The sequence below is a fragment of the Helicoverpa zea genome, chromosome 9 (genome assembly GCF_022581195.2).
Source record: "Helicoverpa zea isolate HzStark_Cry1AcR chromosome 9, ilHelZeax1.1, whole genome shotgun sequence".
In the NCBI taxonomy this organism is placed as follows: Eukaryota; Metazoa; Arthropoda; class Insecta; order Lepidoptera; family Noctuidae; genus Helicoverpa; species Helicoverpa zea.
Window position 1 is genome coordinate 6260755 of NC_061460.1, and position 11804 is coordinate 6272558.

At 37.3% G+C, this 11804-nt stretch overlaps 2 protein-coding genes across 3 annotated transcripts; both read left to right on the top strand.

Annotated features, from left to right (window-relative positions):
- Positions 1-404: 404 nt before the first annotated feature.
- On the top strand, positions 405-4978 carry LOC124633220 (phenoloxidase-activating enzyme-like). 2 transcript variants are annotated; one of them, XM_047168392.1, is made up of 7 exons: positions 405-558; positions 634-791; positions 1121-1538; positions 1819-1995; positions 2503-2671; positions 3033-3229; positions 4471-4978. In XM_047168392.1, the coding sequence occupies exons 1-7, from the start codon at positions 495-497 to the stop codon at positions 4860-4862; spliced, it is 1575 nt and encodes a 524-aa protein (XP_047024348.1). In that variant the 5' UTR covers positions 405-494; the 3' UTR covers positions 4863-4978. The 2 variants fall into 2 exon arrangements, with proteins under 2 accessions (XP_047024348.1, XP_047024349.1); XM_047168393.1 differs by lacking the exon at positions 1819-1995.
- A 3359-nt stretch (positions 4979-8337) lies between these two features.
- LOC124633427 (D-beta-hydroxybutyrate dehydrogenase, mitochondrial) lies at positions 8338-10952 on the top strand. Its single transcript, XM_047168642.1, has 4 exons — positions 8338-8584; positions 8952-9109; positions 10072-10243; positions 10612-10952. Exons 1-4 carry the CDS (start codon positions 8338-8340, stop codon positions 10950-10952), a joined length of 918 nt encoding a protein of 305 aa, XP_047024598.1.
- Positions 10953-11804: the final 852 nt, after the last annotated feature.

An 11804-nucleotide genomic window follows, 5' to 3' on the forward strand; every position in this document is an offset into this window, starting at 1 on the left:
GTCCTTCAATGTTACTAAGCTCACACCCAAGCAGTCATTATTCACTGCTGCCCCTAAAATCCGTAATACTGGCTTCAGTTAATTGTGATTTGTTTGGCAACTTAATGGACCCCTGCAGCTTCAAGCACTTTGGAAATATACCACTCAATACTACATTGTAGGTACCTTATTTACTAAGGAAAAAAGTTCGTTTAAAAATTTTCCTCATGACTCAAACTTTCCTTTAACAAACATGTAAGAGTATTGTGTCCTTCTAAGAATCTGATTTATAATCGCATCGTCGCGTCGATCAATGGACTCAACAAAACTATTAGTCCAATCATCGATGCGACATGTAATTAGTAGCAAATACCCAACCAGATTTCCTCCATTGCCTGATAATTAGCCAAGCATTTGAGTACGATAGCATAGTATGTCCGCAGCAGTCATTAGGGTGTGATCATGAGAAGACATTGTGTTTAGAAGTCAAGTGTTGAAACACTCCTGGTCTAACAATGAAGCGCTTTGTGAATATCAATTTTATCGCAGTAACTTTAATAGCAACTGTCGCAGCGGAGGGTAAACTTGCTCTATTTACGAATCATATTTTGATTGTTTTAGTTACCAATATTCATCTTTGTTATTTTTCTTCAGCTTGTGACAAGTGCGTGAAAGCAGATAAATGTACAGCCTATGGGAAACTAAGCAAGTCTGAACAAGATGCCTGGCAGATAAAATATCCTTGCGCATCTCCAGATGTCGAGGACTACAGCAAACTCTTCGGCTATGCACCCATTTCTAAAGGAGACTATGTAAATACAAAACCAAATTCTTCATTTATCACTATTTTACGGACTTGGGCAATATATCCCAATATTGTCGTTAATCATCAAATATGTCATTATAAATACTTGGAGCGTAAATGCAACACGATAAAATGCTTTCATAAATAACCGTGTAATTATGAATCCATCGAACTGTGTAACGTATTTATACGGGAATTTACAATTAAGAGTATGGTGACAGCTACCAGACCATCGGTTAATAATTAAAAACTTCCTGGGAAAAAAATATTTTGATATCTTTGAAAGTTTTCCTCGCATAAACAGTAATAAATTTTTAATTTACGTTAACGTTTCAGGTATGTTGTTCTAAACTGGCGCAAGGAATCAAAGTAGGCAGTAGACATCCAAATTACAATTACTACGGGAATCCAAATGATGATGACGACGACTCAAGCCCGGAATATAATGACGAACCAAATTCGCAAAGCCCAGATAGCGAAGAACATAGAAATAAACGACAGAACAATAATGGCTGGGGATCTGATAATGGAAATAGCAATGGGTATCAAAACCCTAATTATGGGTATAACCCGCCTAAAAACTACTTCAATACTAACAATAATCCTTATGTTACATCGAGTCCATTTTTCCCCGCACATGGGCATGGTAATGGGGGTATTAGTACCCAGGGGCAGTGCCCTGTAACAAGCTTTCCTCCGAAGCCTGAAACAGGATGTTGCGGACGCGAGGCGTCTGACAGCGACAGGATTATCGGTAAGTTGCCGTACACTATTCACTGCTTGCCTCGCTTTTAACGTGAAAGGTAAAACAAAGCAGCCACTTTTATTTGTAAAACGTTTGTCTGATCAGGTGCAGGGCTTGGGGAGTTTAATTAAAACTTGTTGATTAGATTTTAGAAAATATTCCGTTGGTATTCTTTTGTTCGCACGTTTTGGTCGTACTTTTGAAGCATGTGGTTGCATTTTCTCGCACGATGAAGGCTTTGTGCACCTTTTCTATACTTCTTTGGCACAACTTTTTCTCTTTTGCACAGATAGGCCAAAACCGCCTTCATATTACGATAATGGGCCGAGACGCGGAGGGTCAGGCAATTCTTACGACAGTCCCGGTGGTTGGTCGTCGTGGATGCCGAAGCAACATGGCTATGACAGTCAGCGGAGGGTTCGTCGTTCCGATACTCCTGATGTATCCATCGGTGATCGTATTGCAGGTACCTATTTTTAACAATCATTAACACGTTTCCAAGTACCTAGAAAACCACATATAATATTCCATGGTTCCTAAAATGACAATTAACGATGCCGTGTAATAGACATTTTAATTAACTGGCTATTATTTTCTGTAACATTTGGAACCCACGCAAATTGTGGTGTGGAGTTCCCAATGCTATTAACTAAATATCGTACGCTTACTGTTTCTACTAATTAATGAAGTATTTTGTAATGACTAGTTCTAATGGGTATCTATCTTATTTAATGTCTGTGACAATTAATTTATCAGTAACATTTCCAATGAATAATATTATCTTACTTTAACATACATTTACTTTTTTTAAATAGGTAAATATCAAACCTGTCAAAGATATTGCATTCTATTCATATTAAAATATGATGTACCTAGTTTTAACTCCAGTCTTAGTCAAAATGGCTAATTCCTATTCCATATAATTTTTTTTTTTTAATTAAAAAATTAAAGAAATACTCCTTTGCACCTACAGGTGGTCGAGAAACTGAGTTGGAGCAGTTCCCTTGGACAGTTCTACTAGAGATTACATTCGACTACGGAGACAAGAGACAAGGCTTCAACTGCGGAGGATCTCTCCTCAGCTCCAAATATGTTCTCACTGCTGGACATTGCGTTTTCGACCAAGGCGGCAAAATTGTAGAGTAAGTATTGTTTGTGCTTTTCGTCTAATTTACTAATGCAAGAACGTCAAGATTCATAGAGAAAATATCTTTTAACCTAGGGTGCATCTTCACCATGCAAGTGTGCAAGTAGCTGGCGCATGTTGAGGCACATACGCAGGTTACATGCATTTTAAACGTGCGGGTCCAGCGACTCGCGCATGTACCAAAGCAAAATACCCACCTGCATGCTCTTGTCACTTGCGCATGATAACTTGCTCCAGCTACATGCACCGTGTAGACGTATCCTTAGATAGATAAATATAGTTGCTTCTTACAAACTTATCAATCAAGAATAGCGACCTACACAATCTATCGACTTACTTATCGTACCACATTTCAGTATCGACATCTACCTAGCTGAATACGACAAGCGTACATTCCCAAAGGACTGCAAAAATGTACTAGGCCAAGGTCAGAAATGTATAGAAAACGTGGTGATGAAAGCCGAGCATGTTGCCCTGCATCCGCAGTATGACGACACACATCTTAACAATGACATCGCTCTGATAAGAATACAAGGAAACGCGCCGTATACAGGTAAGATATCACCTTATAAGCCAACGATGAATCGAGAAAATTTTACTTGCAAAAACTTTTAAGATGTAAGTAAATTCCCAAAAGCTTGGAGCTTAGGGTTTGTAATTTGATGAAAGTTAAAGTTACATTCTTTAGGTACCTCATTCATCATTTTGTAAACGAAGGAAAGTCTAGGTTCCCAAAAAGTATGTTTGGATCTGTACTAGATAGGTACATAAAGTATACATACGACATTATGAATTTTGGTAGGAACTTGGTTAGGATAGCTTTTTATTGTGATATAAAAACTGAAGACTTGGTGACCTGGCTGCCCAACTTAATAAGACTTTGGGAACTTAAATGTAACCCTTTCTATAAAAACAAGCATGTCTGATGATAATTTATCTTAACAGACCGTACACAAAAAATACAAGAGTATGTTTGAGATGGATTGATTAATGGTATACAATACCAACTACTTCTTAAGTCTTTATAAAGTACGTAGCTACTTCTAGAGATAAATGTAGTGATTTATAAGTTTGTTTTTTTGTTTATTAGGTACATTTCGATATTCTTGATAAAATAATAGTCAATTCTATGGTCCTAAAGTTCACTGATATTTATTTTGTCATACGATATACATAGCGCGATGTACATGATAATGGAAAATTCTCACAATAATATCTTAAACACGCTTAATACGCTGTAATGTGATGTACACAAATAAATGTAGATTTCTACCATATAATACTAATTAGAACATTGAACATGATGCCGAAATAATATTCGCGATGTCTGATCGTGTACAAGTTCATCGTTATTATTATAACACAACACTGAATTTATTCCTCATCATACTCGAAATTGTTTCAGTCTTTGTTAATTATTCTAAGCTGGGTGGAGCTGAACAATTGTTATTATTTAATTGAAACAACTTATACCTACAACAATTTAGAATACAAACCCTCGAATAACAAGCTCAGGTACCGTTGTGACCAAAACTGCTCCTAGACTTGTTTTGTAAACAAACTAACAACGAAAATTTTGACTGAACAACTACATTTAAACATAATATTTATCTTTGAAAAATATCTCAATTCAAGCTCACGATAAATTCATAATAACAGTATTTTCAATCACTATTAGAAACAACTTACTACTTCAACCACTACAAAAACCACAAAAATTAAAGACTCGATATGAATTAAATTGCTACAAATTGATACCTCTATTTCAACTCTAATTTGTATTTCAATTTCCAGACTATATTCGGCCCATCTGCCTCCCAACTATCGATATCGATAGCCCGGACTTCTCGAACCTTCGCCTCGCCGTCGCCGGCTGGGGTCGAAACGGCCGCTACCGATCCGACGTGAAACAATCAACAATCGTCAACCTCGTACCCCAAGCAAAGTGCAAGAAATTCTACCCGAGCCTATCAAGGAGGCAAATGTGTGCGGCGGGTTACACAGGCGAGGACACGTGCAAAGGAGATTCTGGCGGTCCACTTATGACTTTGTATGGCGGGAAGTATGAAGTAGTGGGTGTTGTGAGTGGCAAGAGGGCGGACTCGCCTTGTGGGACCTCTGTGCCCTCGCTATACACCAACGTATATCACTACAGAGACTGGATACGAAGCAACATGCAGAATTAATTGTGCAACATTGTTGTTTATATTTTAATGCAATTTTATTTTGTACAATTGTTTGTTACCGTAAACTACATGAAAACATGTTTCATGTGCTACCAAATAAATGAAATCAAAACAAATGCGGCACAATTCATTTCCATACAATAGATTTGAGCAAAAAGGCTCGTAGCACCCTCTTTTGCCAGAACCAACGCTAGGTGTGTTAAATGTAGCATAATATTGCGGAATGATTGCCGGCTATGGAAGGTCTCAGTTTCCCAAGAGCTAGGTTTTGCATGCTATCGAGCACAAATAAACTTTTATGAACTGAAAAATATAGCGGTAAAATTCGAGGTGGTGATATTTTGTAGCTGTTTTGCCGTGCCGTTGGCAGGCTCGCTTTGTGGCGCGTAAATTGCCAGCGTATTCAGCGATTGCAAAATTGTGCATTGAAGTGAAAGATTAATTTTATTGAAAACGTAATAGGGATATTAATAATATTTTTTGGTTAAATACTTCATGTTTGCTGTTTTCAGTGAACCATAAGCAGTAAGGAATAATCCACCTTTAAGTCTTTCCTAGGTGAATACTCTCTAAAGCGATCTAATGGCTTTACGAGAATGTATATTTTCCCTCACCACAAGGAAAACTTGCGAGCTATATTCACCAACATTATAGCTTTATGCTTTCTAACATTAATCCTTGTACACAGACTTTCCTTTAGGAACGCCGCACTATTACAGGAACCGTCACATGTTCCCTGTTAATGAGAGGGGGAGTACGTTGCATAAGAAATAATAAATGAATTATGAGAATTTCCGTCACTACTGAATAGAAGACAATTTGTAGTTACGATGAAACGACAAACACTAGTGGTTCAAAAAAGGTCCTACGTGAAGATATGATATTTGGTTTTCTAGAACATAAGTATAAATTCATTTCAAATACCTAACAATAGATGCTTTGGCACATTCCTGCTCACGTTAAGGTACTTCAGTATTTCTCGCTGGGGCGGCCAAATGTATATTTTTATTGCCTTTCCCCAAAAATTACCCAATACCATTAAAATTGAATATACCTAGTGTAAATTGCTTCTTAATGTTTCTCGGTGGTAAATAGAAAATACTTACAGCTTAATTATTATCCAAGTATGTGTTTAGGCGGAGTGGCGGCAAGCCGTGCCTTTGACGAATGATGATGGATTGTGGGAACCTCTCGAGGCGTGGTAGCGACAAAAAGCAATATATGTTCACAATTTGTAGCTATGCTTCATAAATCTTTATACTAAAAGCTAGTTACAACATTCGTGTTGTAAGTAAATGAAGTCGCAAAATTAGGTCACCATTTTTGACTCCTTAACATTTATGAGCATGATTTTGATCCTCCAAATAATGTTAAGGCCTAATTATTAATAACACACTTCATTCTGATACACATTTTTCACTCACACACAGCTCGTCTGTGAGGCTCTTAAAGGCAAGCTTCACGTTCCGTATACTATGAAGCGTTGTGGAACACAATCCGGGAGAAGAACACTCAAATGAGCAAACACTATTATCAGGACTGTGCCGAGGGCGTACAGATTTCCCCGGAGTGCCCTTCTCCTTAAAAGTGCCGGTCGGACGACCGCTATTCACCGCACAGCCTCGGACGGACTTCTTTTTACTTAAAAAGTGTGATGAATGAAATTTTAAAAAGTGAGCGACTTCGATTTTTACCAGATTCTCTCTTCGCGAAAAGAGATTTTGGCTAACGAGAAAACTTTTCACAAAGACCAGTTTTAGTTAGGAAACTAGTAGTTAGGCAACTGCAGAACTACTAGGCATTTATGATGAAAGTACCTACTTAACGCACATGGAAGTGATTCCAAGTGGGGTTATAGAACAAAAAATATTACCAAATCAGGCGACTTTTGACAGCTCAAAACGGTCTTACAAAAAAAAGGGAACACAATTTATCAGCGATTTCGTCTGTGATCCCTGAATCCCAATATCGTGGCACATCCACAATCTATGTCGGTCCTCCCGTCGGGTGGCAAATTTATGTAAAATCAATGCAACAAATAAAGAACGCTGTGATGGTAAATATCCGCGCCACGTCACAATTAGTGCGTATCCCGCTGGGCCGAACGCATTTTGTTATTTGCCAATCTATTCACGGGCCCGATACACCGACCAAAAACGATTCATACAATTTTATACCCCTATTTTTTATATCGTCCATATAACTCCACCGCGACATGCAAGTGTGAGTCTATTCACTTCACAAATTGTATTTTTCGTTACACAAACTTTCAATAAAATTCTATAGACCCATGATTTCATGGCAAAATCAAATACAAATAAATGGATTGTTTCGACATATAGCCTTATAAACAAATGAAATAATTGAGTTGGTAGACTGGCATTATAACACTTACCTATGTGCCAAAATAATTCAAAGATTCGATTTACATGCGGTTAAAATGGTTTAATGTTATTTGTGGTATATTTGGCGAAACACTTTTAGGCCGACAGATCCGATCCTGAATTAAGTCAAGCAGAAATACAAGATTGTTTCCGTTCAATAGGTCTAATCTCTCAGATGGGTATTCGTGCTGAAACGATCCTCTTTTATTGGCGTCTCTTTGTCGAAGTATTCGACATTTTCATCGGTTACTATACGAATTTTAGTTTAGGGTGAAACAACTAGGGGCTCCTAAATTCGATTTAGAACTTAGGGATCCGAATTTGAGTTCTAATTTTAGAGTTACGCTTGAGTGTCTTATTGGTTCGTTGATATAGGTACTTAGGTTGCAAATACGCATATTCTAGTCTGGATATATAAGTAGGAAATTGAATCAGAAGTTATTTTTTAAAATAGAAACCACTTACAACCGCCTTCGGTCAAAGGATTAAGAGCTAGGAAAGTTGCAGCGTTCTCCTTAAGATCAACTGGCAGAAATTGCACTTAATACTTTGAGACTAGCTACCGCTCTTGCACTATCGGGACTCACAGAACTGATACGTTTATTGGTGTACGAGACGCAAGTTATCAACCAGTACCGATTTAAACTCGATTGAAACTTCTTGGACGAGAAACTTAATCTGTACAGCAATCATCGCTGGGGACAACACACGCTTAATCTTGAGAGGGTCGAAGTTCGTATTAGCTGCTAATATAATATTGAACCATTTATTCACTGAGACAATGATCATGAATGAAAGAATAAGGAAATAGATGGTAAACCGTAATTTAAACAGATGCGTTTACCTACGAACTCTGTTTACAACATCGGACCGTAACAGGAGAAAAAAACGTGATATATTCATTGTAAATATGCAACGAAAGCCGAAACCCGTTTCATATGCAACGAGTCGGAGGATCGCGTTCATGGACGTCAGTTCCTTCCTAGCTACGTTCTTATCTGGACTATTGTTTATACCTAAGAAATTAAGTGAAGTGAAGAAAACATTTGCCACGCAATTTTCGATCATATATCTAAGTCTATTTAAAGACCATGTCGATAATGCGGGTGGTAGCAGTAACAGGTTGTGATAGCGGTCTCGGATGGGCTTTAGCTGCTAGATCAGCTCGGGAAGGGCTGGTGACAGTAGCTGGCATGTATAATGGAGTTAATACAAAGGCAGCTGAGAGTTTGAAGAAGCTCTGCGTGCACCCTTGCTCGTTAGATGTGACGAATCCAGAGAGTGTCGCAGGATTTCATGATTATGTCAAATGTTTGCTGAATGAAAATCCGAATTACAGTAAGTCCTTTTTGTCCGCTTCGATATAATTTTTTTGCTCCTCAATCCCAGTTATATAAGGGAGCAACGAGTTGACTCAATTAAAGCAACTTTCGCCGATAGACAATTTAGAACTTAATATTCCAAGCGCGTTGTAAAAGTCCTCTAGTTGGTTTAGAATTTAATTAAATATTCTACTACTGAAACACTATTGGAATTAGTCCTATTTAGTTAAAAACTAATTAGTGAAATACTGAAAAAGTTTAGTGTTACGACTATTTCAAAAAGAGATAGACCGAGCCCCTAATTTTTTTTCTACCCACATACAGGACTTATATTGTATTGTTTTCTATTTGTTCTTGTTTGGTTTATATTTGTTATCTTTCAGAGCTTCACGCGATTGTAAACAATGCTGGAGTGATGACAATAGGCGACTACGAGTGGCAAACCCCTGCCATGATTGAGAACACCGTAAACATCAACCTACTTGGTACCATGAAGGTTGTATCTGCGTTCCTGCCAGATCTTAGGAAGAGTGCTTTAGAGGTATTTCTCTTTTTGATTTTTTAGATACTGGTCCATACCAATAGATTTCAACCTATTACAACAACACTAAAGGCATTAAATAAAGGATCTAGTCATTCAACATTTGAAATTATAAAGAAGTCTACAGATAGGTATTCAGGTCAGGCTGTGACGATAGGTGGTGAACAGACACCTTCATGTAAAGAGCTTTACATCTTATATAAAACAAAAATTGAGTTTAATTTAGTAACATCAATGTGAAAGAGATACTTTTGTAAATAAAATAGACGAGTCAATATCGAAATCAAATAAGTTCGTAGAAGGTGCCTATTTAAGTATCTTTATACAGACGGGACTTCGCTTATAGGCGATATTATTACCTACACCCAAAATTCGTTCTACCGTATCCGAAATAACGGTGTCCGTGGCAACAAGTTAAAATTCATATTATTACGGCTTCCCGGAAACAGGTATTGTAATAACAACGACAGAAAATTTGATACCGTCCCAAATAATCGTGTGATTTCTAAGCAAACAAATGAAATAGGATTCTTTCTCAAAATTAAATTGACTTCGTAAACAATATTTTCTGTAGACACGTTCGTATTATTTTCTGGGCAACCGAAGTGCGGAAGATCGTAAGCCGACAAAATAATGTCAGCCTATAGGGAAAATATTTAATTTTATTTCTTGTTTAAAATGTTTAATTGAAAACATAAGCCTGGACTTATGAAATAAAATTAAATTGTTATTTTTACAATAAGTATTGCACGTTTCATTTACTCTGACAAAAAGTAAATATTTGTTATTTTCGAACTGGGAAAATATAGGCACTTCCCACCAGTAATTTACTGCCCATTTACGTAATGTACCTAATTCAATCTATCCTCTGCAATAACACATAACACGTCATCATCGTTCCCTGATAAAACAATGTAGCCTAGACAAGATCTCCTCCATACTTTTCCTCTTCTGCATTTCAGAAAACAGGGGCACTAAAACCTCGTATAATTAACGTAGCAAGCCACTGCGGCTTGCAGCCGTTGCCCGGGTTTGGGCCGTACAGTGCCAGCAAGGCGGGCGTGCTGGCCTTAACGAGAGCTTTGAGGATGGAACACCGGAGACATGGCTTGAGTGCCATAGCTTTTGTACCAGGTAATTGCTTCCTGATGGAAATTATATTTTTAGAAATATATTTTAATAAGTAGGTATTATGACTACCAGGATTTATTAGAATTTGATTAATGCCTAATAGGTACCTAATTATAAATGCTAGGCATTGGATTCACAATCTGAACTGGCCCGAACCTACAGATTACGTGTACCTATATTTAGGTGGTTTATTTTTACCTTTTCAAATCAAATCAAATAGTACCTTTATTTTCAGGCTGCAATAGCTTTTGACAATATGAATAGGTATAATTTATTCATTTGAAAAATATTATATTTGGCACAAGTGCACGCGTATGTAAGTACACGATTGTTCATTTCATACTTTTAACCCGTATTTACAAAAAATGCAGGAGGTTTCGTCGGCTCTAGCAACATAATTTCAAGCCAAGGAGCACAAGGGAGCACCATGCTCGAACATTTGAATGACGAACAGAAATCTTTTTACGGCAAAAGAATCACAACGCTCACTAATTATCTCCAGTCAGCGACGGCTCATAACGCAGGATACGATTCTTTGAAGGACGAGAACATTATAGAGACATTCGTCAAAGCTTTGACGGATGATGATCCCAAAGAACTGTACAAAGTGGAGTCGTGGAGATACATGTTCTACTACAATCTATTCAAGTTGCCACTTCCAGAAGCCGCTATAGAATGGATTATGAAAAAGTTTCTTAATTTTCCTGAATGAATGAATGAAGGGAATACCTACTTACATATATAGTGCCTTGTACTTATTCAAGTTTTTCAAAATAACGATTGTAAAATAAATGCTTAGAAGAAATCTTTAATCTGTTTTTTTTTTTTTCAAGTTGTTCGTCTAAACTATTTACAAACATATCTAATTAAAATAATCCTAGCTAGGTAATAATTACTGTACCTACCCCTTACATTGTCGCTATCAAAAAAGTGCCTACTACTTCGAAATAAAATAATTGTATGTATTTGAATGAGTAGATAGATAGATACCACTACCAACTTCTCAAGCGATTATCAAGGCACCGATATCCTAATTCCCTAACGGGTTCAAAGAAAAGGTTTACCTACGTATCGCTCCTGATAAACCCTTATCTTTTTACCTTCTTACTTGAAAATAACGTTCTCAGTGCGTTAGTTCAGTTTTGATTAACTTTAGAGACTTAAGTTGTATGTATGCATAGCTGGGCATTAACTCGTTAATCCATTAATCGTTAATTAACGAAGTTAACATTTTGATTAGCGGATTAACTTTTAAGTTAACTTTAAAAAATGTTAACGGACATGTTAACTTCCGTTAATTATGCAGAAGTCCGTTAATCGTTAATCCAATGCCTACTATTAATTTACCGCACGGCTCCGCGGGACGAGGCGCGAAAAGCAGGTTCAGACAAGTGCCGGGCGCGGCGAGCGCGGCGCGTGGCAGCGAGTGAAACACCAGAGTGCCTAGTGCGAGTTTTGCAAGTTAATTTTTTCGATGCGAAGATTATCATACCATTGAATCACGTAGCACTTATCATAGAATTCTTTATTTAATAAAGTCTGTCATCGGTACTTGGTCGTATTA

Bases quoted from the DNA above. Each gene is read 5' to 3' on its own strand.
- LOC124633220 (XM_047168392.1), top strand. From the start codon at position 495: ATGAAGCGCTTTGTGAATATCAATTTTATCGCAGTAACTTTAATAGCA. The intron at 559-633 runs GTAAACTTGCTC...ATTTTTCTTCAG, and splicing joins AGCAACTGTCGCAGCGGAGG to CTTGTGACAAGTGCGTGAAA. The intron at 1,996-2,502 runs GTACCTATTTTT...TTGCACCTACAG, and splicing joins CATCGGTGATCGTATTGCAG to GTGGTCGAGAAACTGAGTTG.
- LOC124633427 (XM_047168642.1), top strand. From the start codon at position 8,338: ATGTCGATAATGCGGGTGGTAGCAGTAACAGGTTGTGATAGCGGTCTC. The intron at 9,110-10,071 runs GTATTTCTCTTT...TCTGCATTTCAG, and splicing joins TTAGGAAGAGTGCTTTAGAG to AAAACAGGGGCACTAAAACC. The intron at 10,244-10,611 runs GTAATTGCTTCC...CAAAAAATGCAG, and splicing joins TGCCATAGCTTTTGTACCAG to GAGGTTTCGTCGGCTCTAGC.